Source organism: Strix uralensis, chromosome 7 (genome assembly GCF_047716275.1).
Source record: "Strix uralensis isolate ZFMK-TIS-50842 chromosome 7, bStrUra1, whole genome shotgun sequence".
Lineage (NCBI taxonomy): Eukaryota > Metazoa > Chordata > Aves > Strigiformes > Strigidae > Strix > Strix uralensis.
The window spans coordinates 29,068,082-29,080,938 of record NC_133978.1 but is presented as its reverse complement, the minus strand read 5'-3'; the positions used below and the strand labels follow the sequence as shown (position 1 = coordinate 29,080,938).

The window sequence follows — 12,857 nt, the reverse complement described above, 5'->3', positions numbered from 1 at the left end:
TAGCATTCACAAAGAAACCTAGGGAATCCCAATCCAAACCTGTGATCAGTTTGATAAACTTCAGCTGTCTCAAACATGAGTCTGACATGTATATAGTACATAAAGTGTGGTTTGGGCTTGCTTTATTTTATTTTTTTTAACCATGTCAGCAGATATCTACAAAGCCATCATAACAATGGAAAAGTACAAGGCATACATGGATGAAAAAGTCTGCAATTTGCTGCTACTACTCTAAACAGAGCATGCAGTGCACACACTGCAGTTAGAAATCCTTCATCCACAAGTGGTAAGAGAGAACTGAAAAATAACATTAGTCATGAGAGGGTTAAATTGTAAAATAGCTGCTTCGAGAAAAGTATAATCTATAATTTAAGTCAAGAGGGTGAAGCAGCTCTTTCATAATGTAAGTAAAAGCTGTTATGCTGTTGGGAAAGCATGTACACTGCTAGCAGGGGGAATGATTATTTTGGTTTTTCCATTATACTAGATTGCACACAGGGGCTGATAAAGCACCACTCTCTGGTGAGGAGGCTGGGAGGGGAAGGGTCACTCTACTATGCTGGGGGGGCTGCTCTGCCAGGATTGCCACTGGTTTCTTTGGCTCCTTTCTACCATGTTAGCTGAGCCTATTTCTTTCCAAAGTGAATTTGATTTGAAGAGCAGTAATCTCCCAAGATGAAATGCAATTGGCTTTTAAAAAATAGGAAAAAAAGATTGCATCGTGCTTTGTGTTTCAGAGTTTGAGATTTGAATTCCAGACAGGCTCTACTATTCTTGTCGATCCTATCAAAGGACGTGTATGCTGAAACCCTGAAGTGGAAGGACTGCATGGAAAGCAGCCTTTTTAAGAAGCTGAGGTTTTGTAAGTACAGAAGCTGAGATGGGAGTGTAACAAAGGCTGTGTTGTGCTGTGGCACATCAGAGCCAAAAAAACCCTAAGGGGCACATCTCTAGTACCATGTCTAGTAGATTATGCATGCAACTCCAGCTGCCAGTAATGAGTTGTGTGGCTAATCTGTCATGCACAGCACTGCAACGTTCCCCTTCCCCCAAGGGGCTGAGCTCACAGGGCACTTTGCTTCCCCCCAGGGTGCTGAGCACCGTTAGAGCCTCTCCTTGCTAGTGGGACAGGAAAACGTTGTGTTCGACCTGGCTGCCCAGCCAGAAAACAAAAAAGCAAAAACAAGAAAGAAAAGTAATCTTTAACAACAACTCCAGACACAATAGACAGGGCTGTTAGACAATAGTATGGTTAATATTCAGGGGATTTTACTTATCTACAGTGATATGCCATGAATTAATAAGAGGCATTAGAAATGGCTCTAATGAAGCACAGAAAAGCCTGTCCCTTGTTTTACTTTCTCACTGATTTCACGATCCAAGTGTTTTCAATTTACAACTCAAATGCTTATTTACAAAAAATTTGCCAGCATCACAAAGTCCTCTTGAAATATGAAAACTCAAGTCATGCTCTAGCTCTGAGACTGTCACACACACACATTCTGTCACGCATCAGCTTTTGCTGTAATTGGAGCAGAGTCTACGCTGCTGGGCTGTAGCTGTATTAGGTCTGTGAGGCTAATGTGATTACCTGTTTGGTCAAAAAAAGAAAAAAAGAAAAATCTTTGCCCAAATACCCACCCAGCAAATGAGTAGAAAAAAGCTTTTTAAAATAGCTGGTTTATCTCAGTCTTCAGAAGTCTGAATTTCCCAGGGTGTTCCTCAGGTGAATTGTATTGGAAGCGTGAGTCCGTAAAGGTGAATTACTAAATCAACTGTTAATATTGATACTAAGATATGTATCAAAATTGTTAATAATAGCAGTGATATTCCCATGTAATGATAGGACTTAAGTAATGGAAACTTTAAAAAAATATAAATATTATGAGATTTAGGATTAAAATCCCTAGAGTTAGTTATTTTCCTACAAATTTGCAGTGCCTCAGCCTGTGTGTTCATGGTCCTCATCAGGTACAGGTTCTTCTGCACGTGGGGTTGGTCACCCAACAAGCCTGCTGTACTCTTCACTGCGTACTCAGTCTTTCTTTCGTTCAGTCCCAGCAGCCAGAGCCTGGCTCTCCAGCACAAGGCTGGGAAGCACCGTCAGCTTCATTTTCCCAGCTGCTGCCTAAGAGAGGAGCAGATTTTCCCAAGCCTGCAGCATAATAAGGGATTTCAGTTATTTTTCTGCCAGTCTTGCAATAGTCTGGGATTGGGCTCCCACTAGACTGGGTGTTGTACATATTTTAAAAGAACAATCCATGCCCCTAGCAACATACATTTTTCCTATGTGGATGGATGGATGCAGCAAACAAACAATGAGAGCAGAAGGTGGCGGTGAGCACAAAACCATCAGACAATGCAGGAGGAGGGGAGCCAGAGCTGTAGAAGGGCTGGGTGGGCTTTGCAGCTGGAGAAGGTTGTCTAGAGCAGTGGAGAATCAAGTTGTCTTGGATAGAAGAAAGATGAAGAGTGGACCAGATGTCGTGAAAGTATGGGGTAGACTGCAAGGGAGCACAAACCCCAAAGTACCAGGTTTGACTGAAAATAGCTCCTTCCTTGCAAAAGCGGATGAGAAGAATATCAGTTAAAAAACACCAATTAGTAAGAATGTCAGGAAGGATGGGGCAGAGTGTTTGGAGAATGAGGTATTTTGTCTCTTTCCCTCACAATGACATGTTTTGAAACCTGATTTAAAACAAACCCTGAGTGTTTTTAACGATGGAGGGGATCCTTTGTTCTTTTTGGATAGGGTGATAGAAGAAGGGGATGAAATGTGTGATGTGTATTGATAAGGGCTCACAGGGATGAGGCATCCAAGAGCCAAAAGACTGGCCACGCCAGGCATATTTTTATCAATGGGTTATTTGAATATTTACATTTTCAAGAAAGAATCTTCTTTGTTTGCTCTGCACACCAGGGACTTCTTGGCCAGTCTAAACAGTAAAGGTTTTTAATGTAAATAATTGCTCTGCTGCCTTGTGTCATGCATGAGGATTAGAGGTGGGAAGTCCCTCAAATGAGAGGCGGGAAGAGGGTGCTCTGAAGGAGGAAAGACAAGCCTGAAAAGTGACAAAGAGGTGGGCACATCAGCTGTTTCTCTCTGTTGCCTTCCGTGTTACCAAAAGTTGGTCTCATGTTTACCTGCGCACTTCCTAGGGTGGGACGCCGGGATTTTAGCATTTTATGTCAGTTCACTAGTTTTGGTAAACTGTGTGTAGTAGCTGAGCAGGGAGGAGAAGGCTGTCTCAGCATCTTTCCCTGGCATTATGCAGCAGGTACCTGGTTCCCACCTGGCAGCATCTGGTAGCTGTGTGCTGATGGCGCTGCTCCTGGTTTTCCTTCTTTTTTTAAGCTGCTTGTGGAAACCAGCTATGGTTTGAAACCAGCTATGATTTGAAACCAACCACTTTCAAACATCAGCCTTCAGTGATGTGACTCTGGTGTCTATCTCATGATTGTTGTTTCAGGGCTAATAACGCTTGTATAAGTTGTGATTCAGAAACTGTGCCTATAGCGCGTATAATGAAATCACATTGGGATTGACCATTCTCACTGTAAATATGGGGCTTTTTTTTGCCAGGAGCTGGGACCTTCCTGCGCTCCTAGGCTTGCAGGTCTGGAGCTGTCACAGCACTCTCTAAGTTTACTGGAAAATCTGCATCGCTGCTGTTGAAGAGGCTTCAGAGGAACGAGAGATCTTAGTGACTTCAGTTAATTTGGCGAATAACTAATGAATGTCATGAAACGAGCTGAAGGCTGGAAGATCACGTGTAAGTTCCCATTTCTGATGTAACTTTCAAATAATTGTATGCAAAGTAAAGATGCATTATTGAAAAAAACCCTGGAATTTCTAGGGCAAACTCGAAGTGTGACTGGGGAAGACGATGCTCGTCCATCTCTATATGTACATACAAAGGGCCGACACGGGTTTATCGCTCTAAAATCCCCGCGGCAGAGAGCCTGTGCCACCTTCCTCCAGCTCCCATCCTCCCGCGGCCCCGCCGGCCCGGGCAGCGCGGGCCTCCCCGGGCGGTGGCCGGCCTTGAGCTCCCGGCTGGAGCCCGGTGGGCTGCGGGCTCGGCGCCGCTCGCTAGTGGGTTTCCGGCGGGACCTCGGCCGGCCGCTCGGGGAGGATATTTCGGACGCTCTCTGCAGCGATGGAGGGCGCTGGGGGCATCCCGCCCTTCCTCTGCCCCGGGCGGTCCCTTCCCCCGGAGTATCCCTGAGGCCGGGCCGGGTGTGGGGGCGGCTCCGGGAGGGAGGGGATGGAGAGGTCGCCCCGGCCTCCGCCACCGCCCCGCGGGGTGTGAGGGGGCCGCGGGCGGCCGCCATCTCAGGGCAGGCCGCGCCCCCCGCCACACGGGGGCGGCGGCTCCCGGTCCCCTCCTGTCCCGTCCCGTCCCGTCCCGCCGGCGCCCCCCGGGGCCGCCTGGGGGCGGGGCCGGGACCGAGCCCCGCCTCTCCCGCCGCTGCCGCCGCACTGGCCGCGCAGCCCGGCTGCCGCCGCCGTGAGGGGGGAGCCGCTGCCGCGGCACGGGGCGGAGCCGGCACCGGGGCATCCTCCCGCCCGCCCGCCGCGCCGGGCAGCGGGGCGGAGGGTGCTGCCAGCGCCGGGAGGGAGCGGCGGAGCCCCGCGGCGGGGTGCGCGAAGATGCTGTCCTACAGCGTGCTGGACGCCAACGTGGTGGACGTGGAGAAGCGGAGGAACCCCTCGAAGCACTATGTGAGTGGCGGGAGGGGGGCCCGGCCGAGTCCCCGGGCCGGCTGCCTGCCTGCGGGGGGCGGCGCACGTGTGCGGGCGGCGGGCCGGGAGGGGCCGGGCCGGTGCCCGGAGCGCGGTGCCCGGAGCGCGGTGCCCGCCCCGGCGGGCGGGAGGTGCTGCCTCGGGGAGCCGTCCCCCGCCTGACCTTGGCCGAGGCCCCGGCCCTGAGGCAGCCCTGGCCCCGGGGCAGCCCCGGCTGCCGACCCGCCCTCCCCGTTCGCCCCTGTGGGGGACGCAGGTGAGGCGCCCTCGGGGCGCCAGGGGACAGCGGGACCCGCAGCTACCAGCTGACTGTGGAAACGCCGCTCTTCTTCCTCGCCCGTTTTCATCCCCTCTGGCTGTTGGCTTTTATAATTTGGTTGTTGGTATCATCTTGAAGTTTCCTTCCCTTCTGAAGGTGGATCTTTCCTTCTTGCTCAGCAAGGTCCAGTGCAGGATGGGACAGGTCTCTCGGCTCTCCGGTTTGTCCCCATCCTGGCCACGGCACTACAGAGCACGTAGTGGGGTGCGGAGCAAGGCTCTGCTGCTTCCAGGGTCGGTGAGCTGGAGGTGCTGAATGCATCTTCACTCGTTTTCTCCCCTAAATTACATTAAGACCTTTTTTGAGGGGGGAGCTGGTTTGCATGGTTATCAAGGCAGACTCAGTGTTTGGGATCTCTTTCACCTCTCCTTTGCTATCCTCGTTTCAGACCTCACTGCCAACAGAGTGGCATCAGAGGAGGATTTTTAACAGCCTGCCCAGACTCCAGTATTGCAGGGTGTCATGTGGAAGTGCCTTTGCCTGCAGGAGTTTGCAGCATACAGTGGAGTAGTTTTTGCCCATCCACCTAAGTAGAGAAGGCATCTTTTCTTCTCTCTCGGTCTGTTTCTGGGTTTTAGCTGCACCAAATCCTTTAACTGTTTCCTCAAAATACAACCTCTATTTTAATACACAGAAAGCTGGATTTTGTGTATAGAGAAGGTAAATCATCCAGCTTTGGTAAAGAAAAGCCTGAGGGGGTGGTGCGTCTGGTGTGAAATCACTCTGAATATACTGTGTTTTCCGGCCTTGCATGTCTGCCAGATATTTTCAGAGCTGGTCAGCATTTGAATGGGTTGCCTGAAAGATAAGTCTGGAGATTGGGCATAAAGCTTTGTATTTCATATCACTGAGCTTTTTCCTGGAAGGCTTAAACCATAACCCAGTTTAAGGCTAGAGGGCACTATGTTGCTGAGAGATGCTGATTTGTAGATGTAAAGCTGAGCTCTCACCTACCCTGGTGTTAAGCATCTTGTGCCCAATTCATAGGAGTGGAAGTTTTAGATCTCGTGTCCTCTCAGGTTGCCAGCTGGACCTGTGTGTTCAGTCTATTACTCATTCACCGCTTCCAGGCGGGAAAGGCTCCTTTAGCTTTTGCAAGCTGCTGTTGTGAATTGTGGCTGACAGCACTGCAGGCTGTTATCTCACCTGAAAGGTGGTGGCAGTTCAGCATCAGAGAAGTATGTCTGCCAAGCTCAAAGATACACAAAATAACTGGTAACAAGACCTTCCTAATTGCCAGAAGAAATTGACCCAGTTAATTTCTTATTTGTTGCAAAATAAGCAGAAAACAAGGATTTAAATCCTGTATTTACAGTTTAGAAAGAACTTATTTCCTGTGTTTTCCTACAGAAACACATCTGTACTTCCTTTGTGATCATTGTCGCTACATTTTAATAACAGTAACCTAAACTGTTCCAAGAAGCTCTCTTTAATGCTTCTGGTGGCAAATCTATTTCCTGCTCTTCACCCTTCTCTCCATGCACCTTTTCTAATTTTGTCTTCTGCACAACAGTTCCATGTCCCTCTGTGTCCAGTTCTTAACCAGAAAATCACAAACTAAAATCACTAAATGGTTTGTTGGGTGACTAGCGTTGTGTCTGCCTTTTTGTCCCACTTACCCGCAGTCTCTGGCTATACAGTATGCAGCATGATAGCGTCTTGACTCACAAACAGGCATTGGAGTAATTCAGTCAAAAATAATAGTCATCCATGTCCTTGTGTGTCTCTTTCTTTTAGATGACTGAACTAGCCCACAGGTCCAAAAGTCTTGGACTCTTTTTCGTTTCCTAGATTGCATTGTGCTGCAGATGCGTGTGCTGCAGCCTTTCATCTGGCGTTGGCTGGAGTAACTCACTGAGGGTGAACCTGCACTGTCAAAGAATTTCGTTCCCTGGATCTGATCCACTGATCACTGTTAGTTTGGTTCTGTGCTCTTTTTTTAATGTGAAATAACTATTTTCTTGTGAAATGAATATAAACGTGACTTTGGGTTTAGTTCTCTGCATTGCCTGTGGATAGTTTGGGAGAGTGCAGAGGTTGGTGCCTTACACGGCTCTGTAATACCAAAAAGCCTTTCTACGTCCAACATCTGTAAACACCTTCATGCTGTGCCTCAAGGCCATGCGACACATACTGGCATCAGATTAATAATGTGTTTCTCTGGTGGGTGGTGACCTAGGTATTGCTGACATTTTAACGTGACTCCCTTTCCTTTTAATGGTGGTCTTTCAGGGCCACGGTAGAGCCTGGAGAGATGAAGGCAAGTTTTAGACATTGTGGGCTTGTGGAGAGGGCTAAATGTGAGTAGCCCCTGCTCTGCTTGGCCTAGATGCCAGGACTCATTCCCTGGAGCAGATGTCTTTCATGATATAAGCATAACTTTTGTGGCCTTGACTCAAGAAAGTAAAAGAAAGAAAGTGGCTTTGCATATCCTTTGCTATGATCCCTGTGCATGAAACTTCTGAAGAGATCAATACCTCACTGGAAGGTTTGTAGGGCTCTGCACGTGGGAAGAGATTAACATCTTGGATCCGGTGCTATTTGATAGGAACCCAGCCAGCTCTCTCCCTGCCTTGGAAATTGCTACTAGGGAAGGAATCTGCAGTGCCTTCCTCTGCATCCCTGTCAGCAATTGGGTAGCACAACACCACCCAGTTGCCTGGGGGCCCTGGATGGCAGCATGTGAAAGAATAAACAGAAAGTTGGATCAATAACCACGTGCCTCTTGTGTGGTGTAACCTTAATACAAGCTATTGCTGCTCTTACAGCTTTTGACTTTCCAGGTTAATTTCCTATTCTTTCTCCATACTGATGTCTTTTTAAAAGTTTATTTGTGCTTGATAATACTTCAAAAATGTTAAATCTTCTTGGTTTCCCCCTTCCCTTTTCTTTTAACAAGAACAATGTCAGGAAGGTCAAGTCTGGGTTTGTTGGAAAGACCCTTGGTGCAACAGGGGTCATACATTGGCTGAGCAATGCTGTGGTGAAGCTGGGTGGATTAGGACATTGCAGTTAATGGTTGAAGGTGTCAGTTAATCATTCTGAAGAGAAAAAGCTGGTAACAAAATCCAAATCCCTTTTCCAGCCCCTGCTAAGTTTTAAATAGTCTGAAAGTCGCTTTTCTCAGTTGTTGAAGTTGATATATTTATGGGGTAGCTTCTCTGGCATTTAGTCTGAAGTTTTGATTGTCTGAATTAAATGTGAAATGATCCCAAACGAGAAAAGCATTCTCTGTTTAAAAATACCCACTGTTGATGTGCCTCCTTTAACCATCCATTGAGGAGCTTAAACAAGGCATTCTCCCCTCTTTCTGTTTCCAGGTTATCATTAGGCAGATCGCTTACTGTTTACCCAACTGTCTGACTCCTTTAGAAGCCCTGCAGGGAGCCTCTGCCTCCCAGATGTGCTTGCTCCTGCTCTCAGGGAGGTGAGAGGGAATTAGCACCTTCACCTGTTCACAGCTTTGAAGGACCTGGGTGATGGCAAACATTCATTAGAAGCCAAATGAATGGGATCCCCCACCCCCCTCCCTGACCACTTGCTCTTCTGTAGAGGACTGAGTAGTTACTGATGTGCATTATCTCACTAGATGTTTATATGCTTGAGGTCATTTCTGAGGTCTCTAATTGTGCCTGTGTTATTCCAAGGACAGGGATGGATACATCAGTACAGATTTCCTCTTCCAGCACTACTCTACTCCTGTTGTGGTTGGGCTTTGTGTGTTTTTCAGCTTTGTACAGCATGGAGGAAGGTAAAATGCTCTTGCTTTACAAGTGACTTCCCTGTCTCTTTGCAGTTAGTGAGGTGCATTGCTGATTTTAGTCATCTGAGATGCCTGCATACTGTCCCAGTTCCTCCCCAGGCTGTTTCTTAATGACATCTCTGAATGTCTTGAGAGATTGCTCTTGTAGGTATCTCTCTGCTGCATGGATATGGTTGCTCACCTCCTCGGGGCACTGGCATTGTTGAATTGTAAGGGATTGAGGCCTGCTGTGTTGGCTTTCAGCACGGCTCCCAGAAGGTCAGTGTGCTTGTCACAAGTGACCTGTTGTAAAATGTCAGCATGCTTTGAAGAAAAAACTTTTGCTGCTAGGGTCAAGCTCTGTTCCTTGTGTCTTAGCTGCTCCTGCTTACTGCTCAGGAGCCACTCAGATGTGATCAGGCATCTCCATGGCTTTATTTTTCTTTATTACAAGCTGCTGGTTATACAAAGGCCAGCACTGATGGGGAGGGTCTGGACATGTCATGGATTCAGTGGCAAGGATCTTTGTTCCTGTATTGGTCCCTCATTGATACCATGGGAGAAGGAGCTGGATTCCCCCTGCTTGGGTCATCAAGTGGGTTGTCCAGTGTGATCCTGCCTGCAGGTCTGAGTTGAGGAGCTCCGTATGCCAGTTGTGCTAGGAGTACCAGCAGCTCATGGGTAGGAAAGGCTCAGCCTGGCTTTTTTTTGACCCTTTTAATTAGCAGAGCTGGAGACTGTGAGCTAGGTCTCTTCCAGAGTGAACAAGATGTGATGTACCTGGAGCTCACATGGCTGGTGGCCTGCGGGTAGAGTGAAGTGTGAGGGACCTGATGTGAATCAGAAGGTAGTGTTAGATGAGTAAATGGAGTACCTATTTGGGACTTATGATCTATTTTCTGCTCTCCCCTTCCCCCCCATCAGGACACCCTGTGTGGCTTTCCTTCCAGGGGCCATGATCCAGCTTGACTCACTGGTCTGAATAACTATTATTACTATTATCTTTGCCTGGGGTGCTGGGAAAGTGCCCAAAAATTAGCAGGCTACTCAGTGATTTCATCATTCCTCGGAACTGAACTTCTGTGTGTTGGCAAGTGTTATGTCAAAAGTGGCTGTGATCCCCTGTGTGTGGAGCAGAGAGCTCAGGAGAAAACAGATTGGGGCAAAACATTCCCTCTCCCTTGTGGTGGCTTTCTCTGTACGTAGACCGCCACCCTTCTGGGGTAGACATATGTCTTTAAGGATAATTTCCACTGTTCTGTCCGTTTTAGATGCAAATCTTATGATTTTGCAGACTACAAAATTTTCATTGTTTTTTAATGTCTGATGAAACATGTCAGGAAGAAAAGAAGTCAATATTTCTGTAATATTGACTATGGATAGACAGTTCTCTGCAGGTTGGTTAAATTCTTTGCCCCTGCTCCCAAATGGCCAAAGGAGCAGGGATAACAGGAGGGAGAGATCAAACCTTGCTAGTCCAAAGCTGCCTGCGCCCACTAGTTCTCAGAGGACTTCTCTCTTCCTTATCACTGTAACCAGTTCTTGATAAAAATACTGCTTGTTGAAGTGAAATTCTTCCCAAACAGTGGAGGTTTTAGTTGCTGTGTCCTGTTGGGTTTTTTACTTTTTGGGCACTGTTGGTTTATGAGGCCAATGGAACATGCAGGTTTTTCCTGTTCACTGCCTTGAGAGATTCACTTTCTTCCCTTTCTCAGCATCCTCTTAGCCTTCCAGTGCTATACCTGCATGCGATTCTCTCTCGGAGGTCTTTTCCATGTTACCTTGTCTTAGGAAGTGCACAAAAGAGGCACAGTCCCTTGAGCTTGAGTCCTTTCTTCCAGCAGAGTGGTGGGTCGGTAACATTCAGCCAAGAGATAGTAGTATCTAAATTCAACAGTGTACAAAATAAACAGCTGTCCCCAGCCGTAGATTAGAAATGAATAGAGAGACAAGGTAGTTGTCCTGATTTGTTGTGGTCAGGGCAGAATGAAGTAACGTAGGAGGCTTTATGTCCTGGCAGGCTGCCTGTACTGGCTCTCCTGTGGTTGATCCTGCAGTGTGCTGGGAGGGCAGCCAAAAGAAGGCTCAGAGAAAAGCTTTTAGCAAGCCCACGAGCTGGGGGCAACAGCTCCAGAAGCCTCCAAGTTCCATTTTAAAAGTGATGAACATGCCACTACTGACTTTCACTGTGACTTCCTTACCAGGGAGGTGTTGTCCTAAGAGACAACACAAATGCTTTCAGCTGCTGCAAGCTGCAGGTGACCTCTGGCTTCATAAGAGCCCTGAGTGGGATGGGTGGGAGGGTGCTGGGCCCCCCTTATGCAACACAGCTTGATGGGTTGTCATCAAAATTATGCCGGTCTCACTGCTTTGAGCTAAAAGGGAGAGGAATGGAGAGACCAAATCATGCCCTTTTCCCAGAAGGGGTGACTGGAAAGAGAGATGAACAGACATCCTAAGGAAGCAAGTGATGGAATAGGAAATGGAGCCCAGACTTCCTGCATCCTAGAGCAGCCCGTCATCCAACGTTCAGCCCGTTCATCCAACCCACACACCCAGTTCTTAGAGAGATGGGCAGCTCAAAGGTATTGCCCTCCTCCCATCCCTGTGAGGTGGGGTATATGCCAGTATCCTCACTGGGAAGATGAGGCAAAGAGAGGTTAAGTAGTTGGCCCAAGGCCACCTGTGAAACATGTGGCAGTATTTTCTATTCTTTTCTCTGGCTTCCAAAGCAGTCTTGCAATTTATCTGATAAAAGTACATAGCCTGAAAAAATACTGCTCTCATATTCTGTCATTGTCTTCCTCAAAACCCATTTCCCATTTTATATGGATTAAACAGGAAGAGGGATTCAATGTGACCCTACCTGAGGGAGGAGGTGACGTACAAAGCTCTCTAATTTAGTCATTTGGGAGGAAACAGCTGGACCTTCTAATGTGAGATGATTTTCTTTTTTTTTGATCTTCCTTTTTCATGCCGTATCCTCTTAATCTGTGCCTGCTCACGCAAAGGGAACTGGTCCCCAGTAACCACAGAGAAGAGCTAGATCATTAGAGGGGTCTGACAGCACCGTGCATCATTTGGTATTGTGAAGCTGAATGCTTTCTTATAGCTAGAGCTGACACCTTCTCGTCCTGAGCGTGCTGTGTAAATATTACATGAAGAAGGCAGAGAGCTGCACAGTAGCGTACTGTTTGAAATTGGTGGCGTCTGCTGCTTAATCAGGTTGTGTCAAAACCAAATACAGTCAAGTCAACAGAAAAAAAACTCCAAGTAACTTCCCTTCCCTGGGCCTTGGCTCACACTTCTAGAAAGAGGCTTTATTGAAAGTTTTGCTGAGAAGTTTGTAATTACTATGTTTTTTAATACACTGCATCTTCCTTTGTCTTTATTATAGAAGCAAAAATATAGTCTCCTGGATGTCTTTGTTATCCTCTTCTAGGCAGGGACATCATCACATTTGGGGTGGGGGGGAAGGCAAAAGGAAACGAGATATATTTCTTCACCTGAGAGGATTTTAAAGTGGAACACCTTGCAGCCTAGTTAGAACCTTCCCACTTCAGCTTGTTCACTTACTCTTTGTACTACTTTCTAGGTGAATATATGATAATAATCTAGTCAGTCTTTCAAACTCATATTCACTGACTGTCAGTAATATGGTATGCTCATTGTAAGTATTTATAAATATGGGTTTTTTTGGAATGCATTAGAGCCCTTATTACAAAGCAAGGATGCTTTTGCACTAAAACATGTGCAGACAGACCTGAAAGATGGTCTCTACCCAGGGCTGTTAAGACAAGCGATGACACACAGATACAGGCAGGTGGGGGCAGTGAGACAATATCAACTAGCTGAGCAGGTAATCGTCTCAATGTAATGGTAACCCAAGCTACTGCCTGGTGTTCATTTAGGTATCATTCAAAGAGCAGACATGAAGAAGGATAATGTAATAACATTAAGTTGTCCTGGTGCTTTCATGCTTAGGGTGACCTTTGTGACAATCATAAAGATGCTCTTCTTGATTTTATTGAGTTATTGATTTTGGCAAA

At 47.2% G+C, this 12,857-nt stretch overlaps 1 protein-coding gene across 3 annotated transcripts in view; it reads left to right on the top strand.

Moving 5' to 3' along the window:
* The first annotated feature begins 4,625 nt into the window (after window positions 1-4,625).
* SH3PXD2A (SH3 and PX domains 2A) overlaps window positions 4,626-12,857 on the top strand; it is a 258,532-nt gene continuing 250,300 nt past the window's right edge. For all 3 annotated transcript variants that reach the window (XM_074875217.1, XM_074875218.1, XM_074875216.1), the window contains exon 1: window positions 4,626-4,726. In XM_074875217.1, coding sequence (XP_074731318.1) covers window positions 4,655-4,726 — 72 coding nt within the window. In that variant the 5' untranslated portion in view covers window positions 4,626-4,654. The remainder of the gene's footprint in view (window positions 4,727-12,857) is intronic.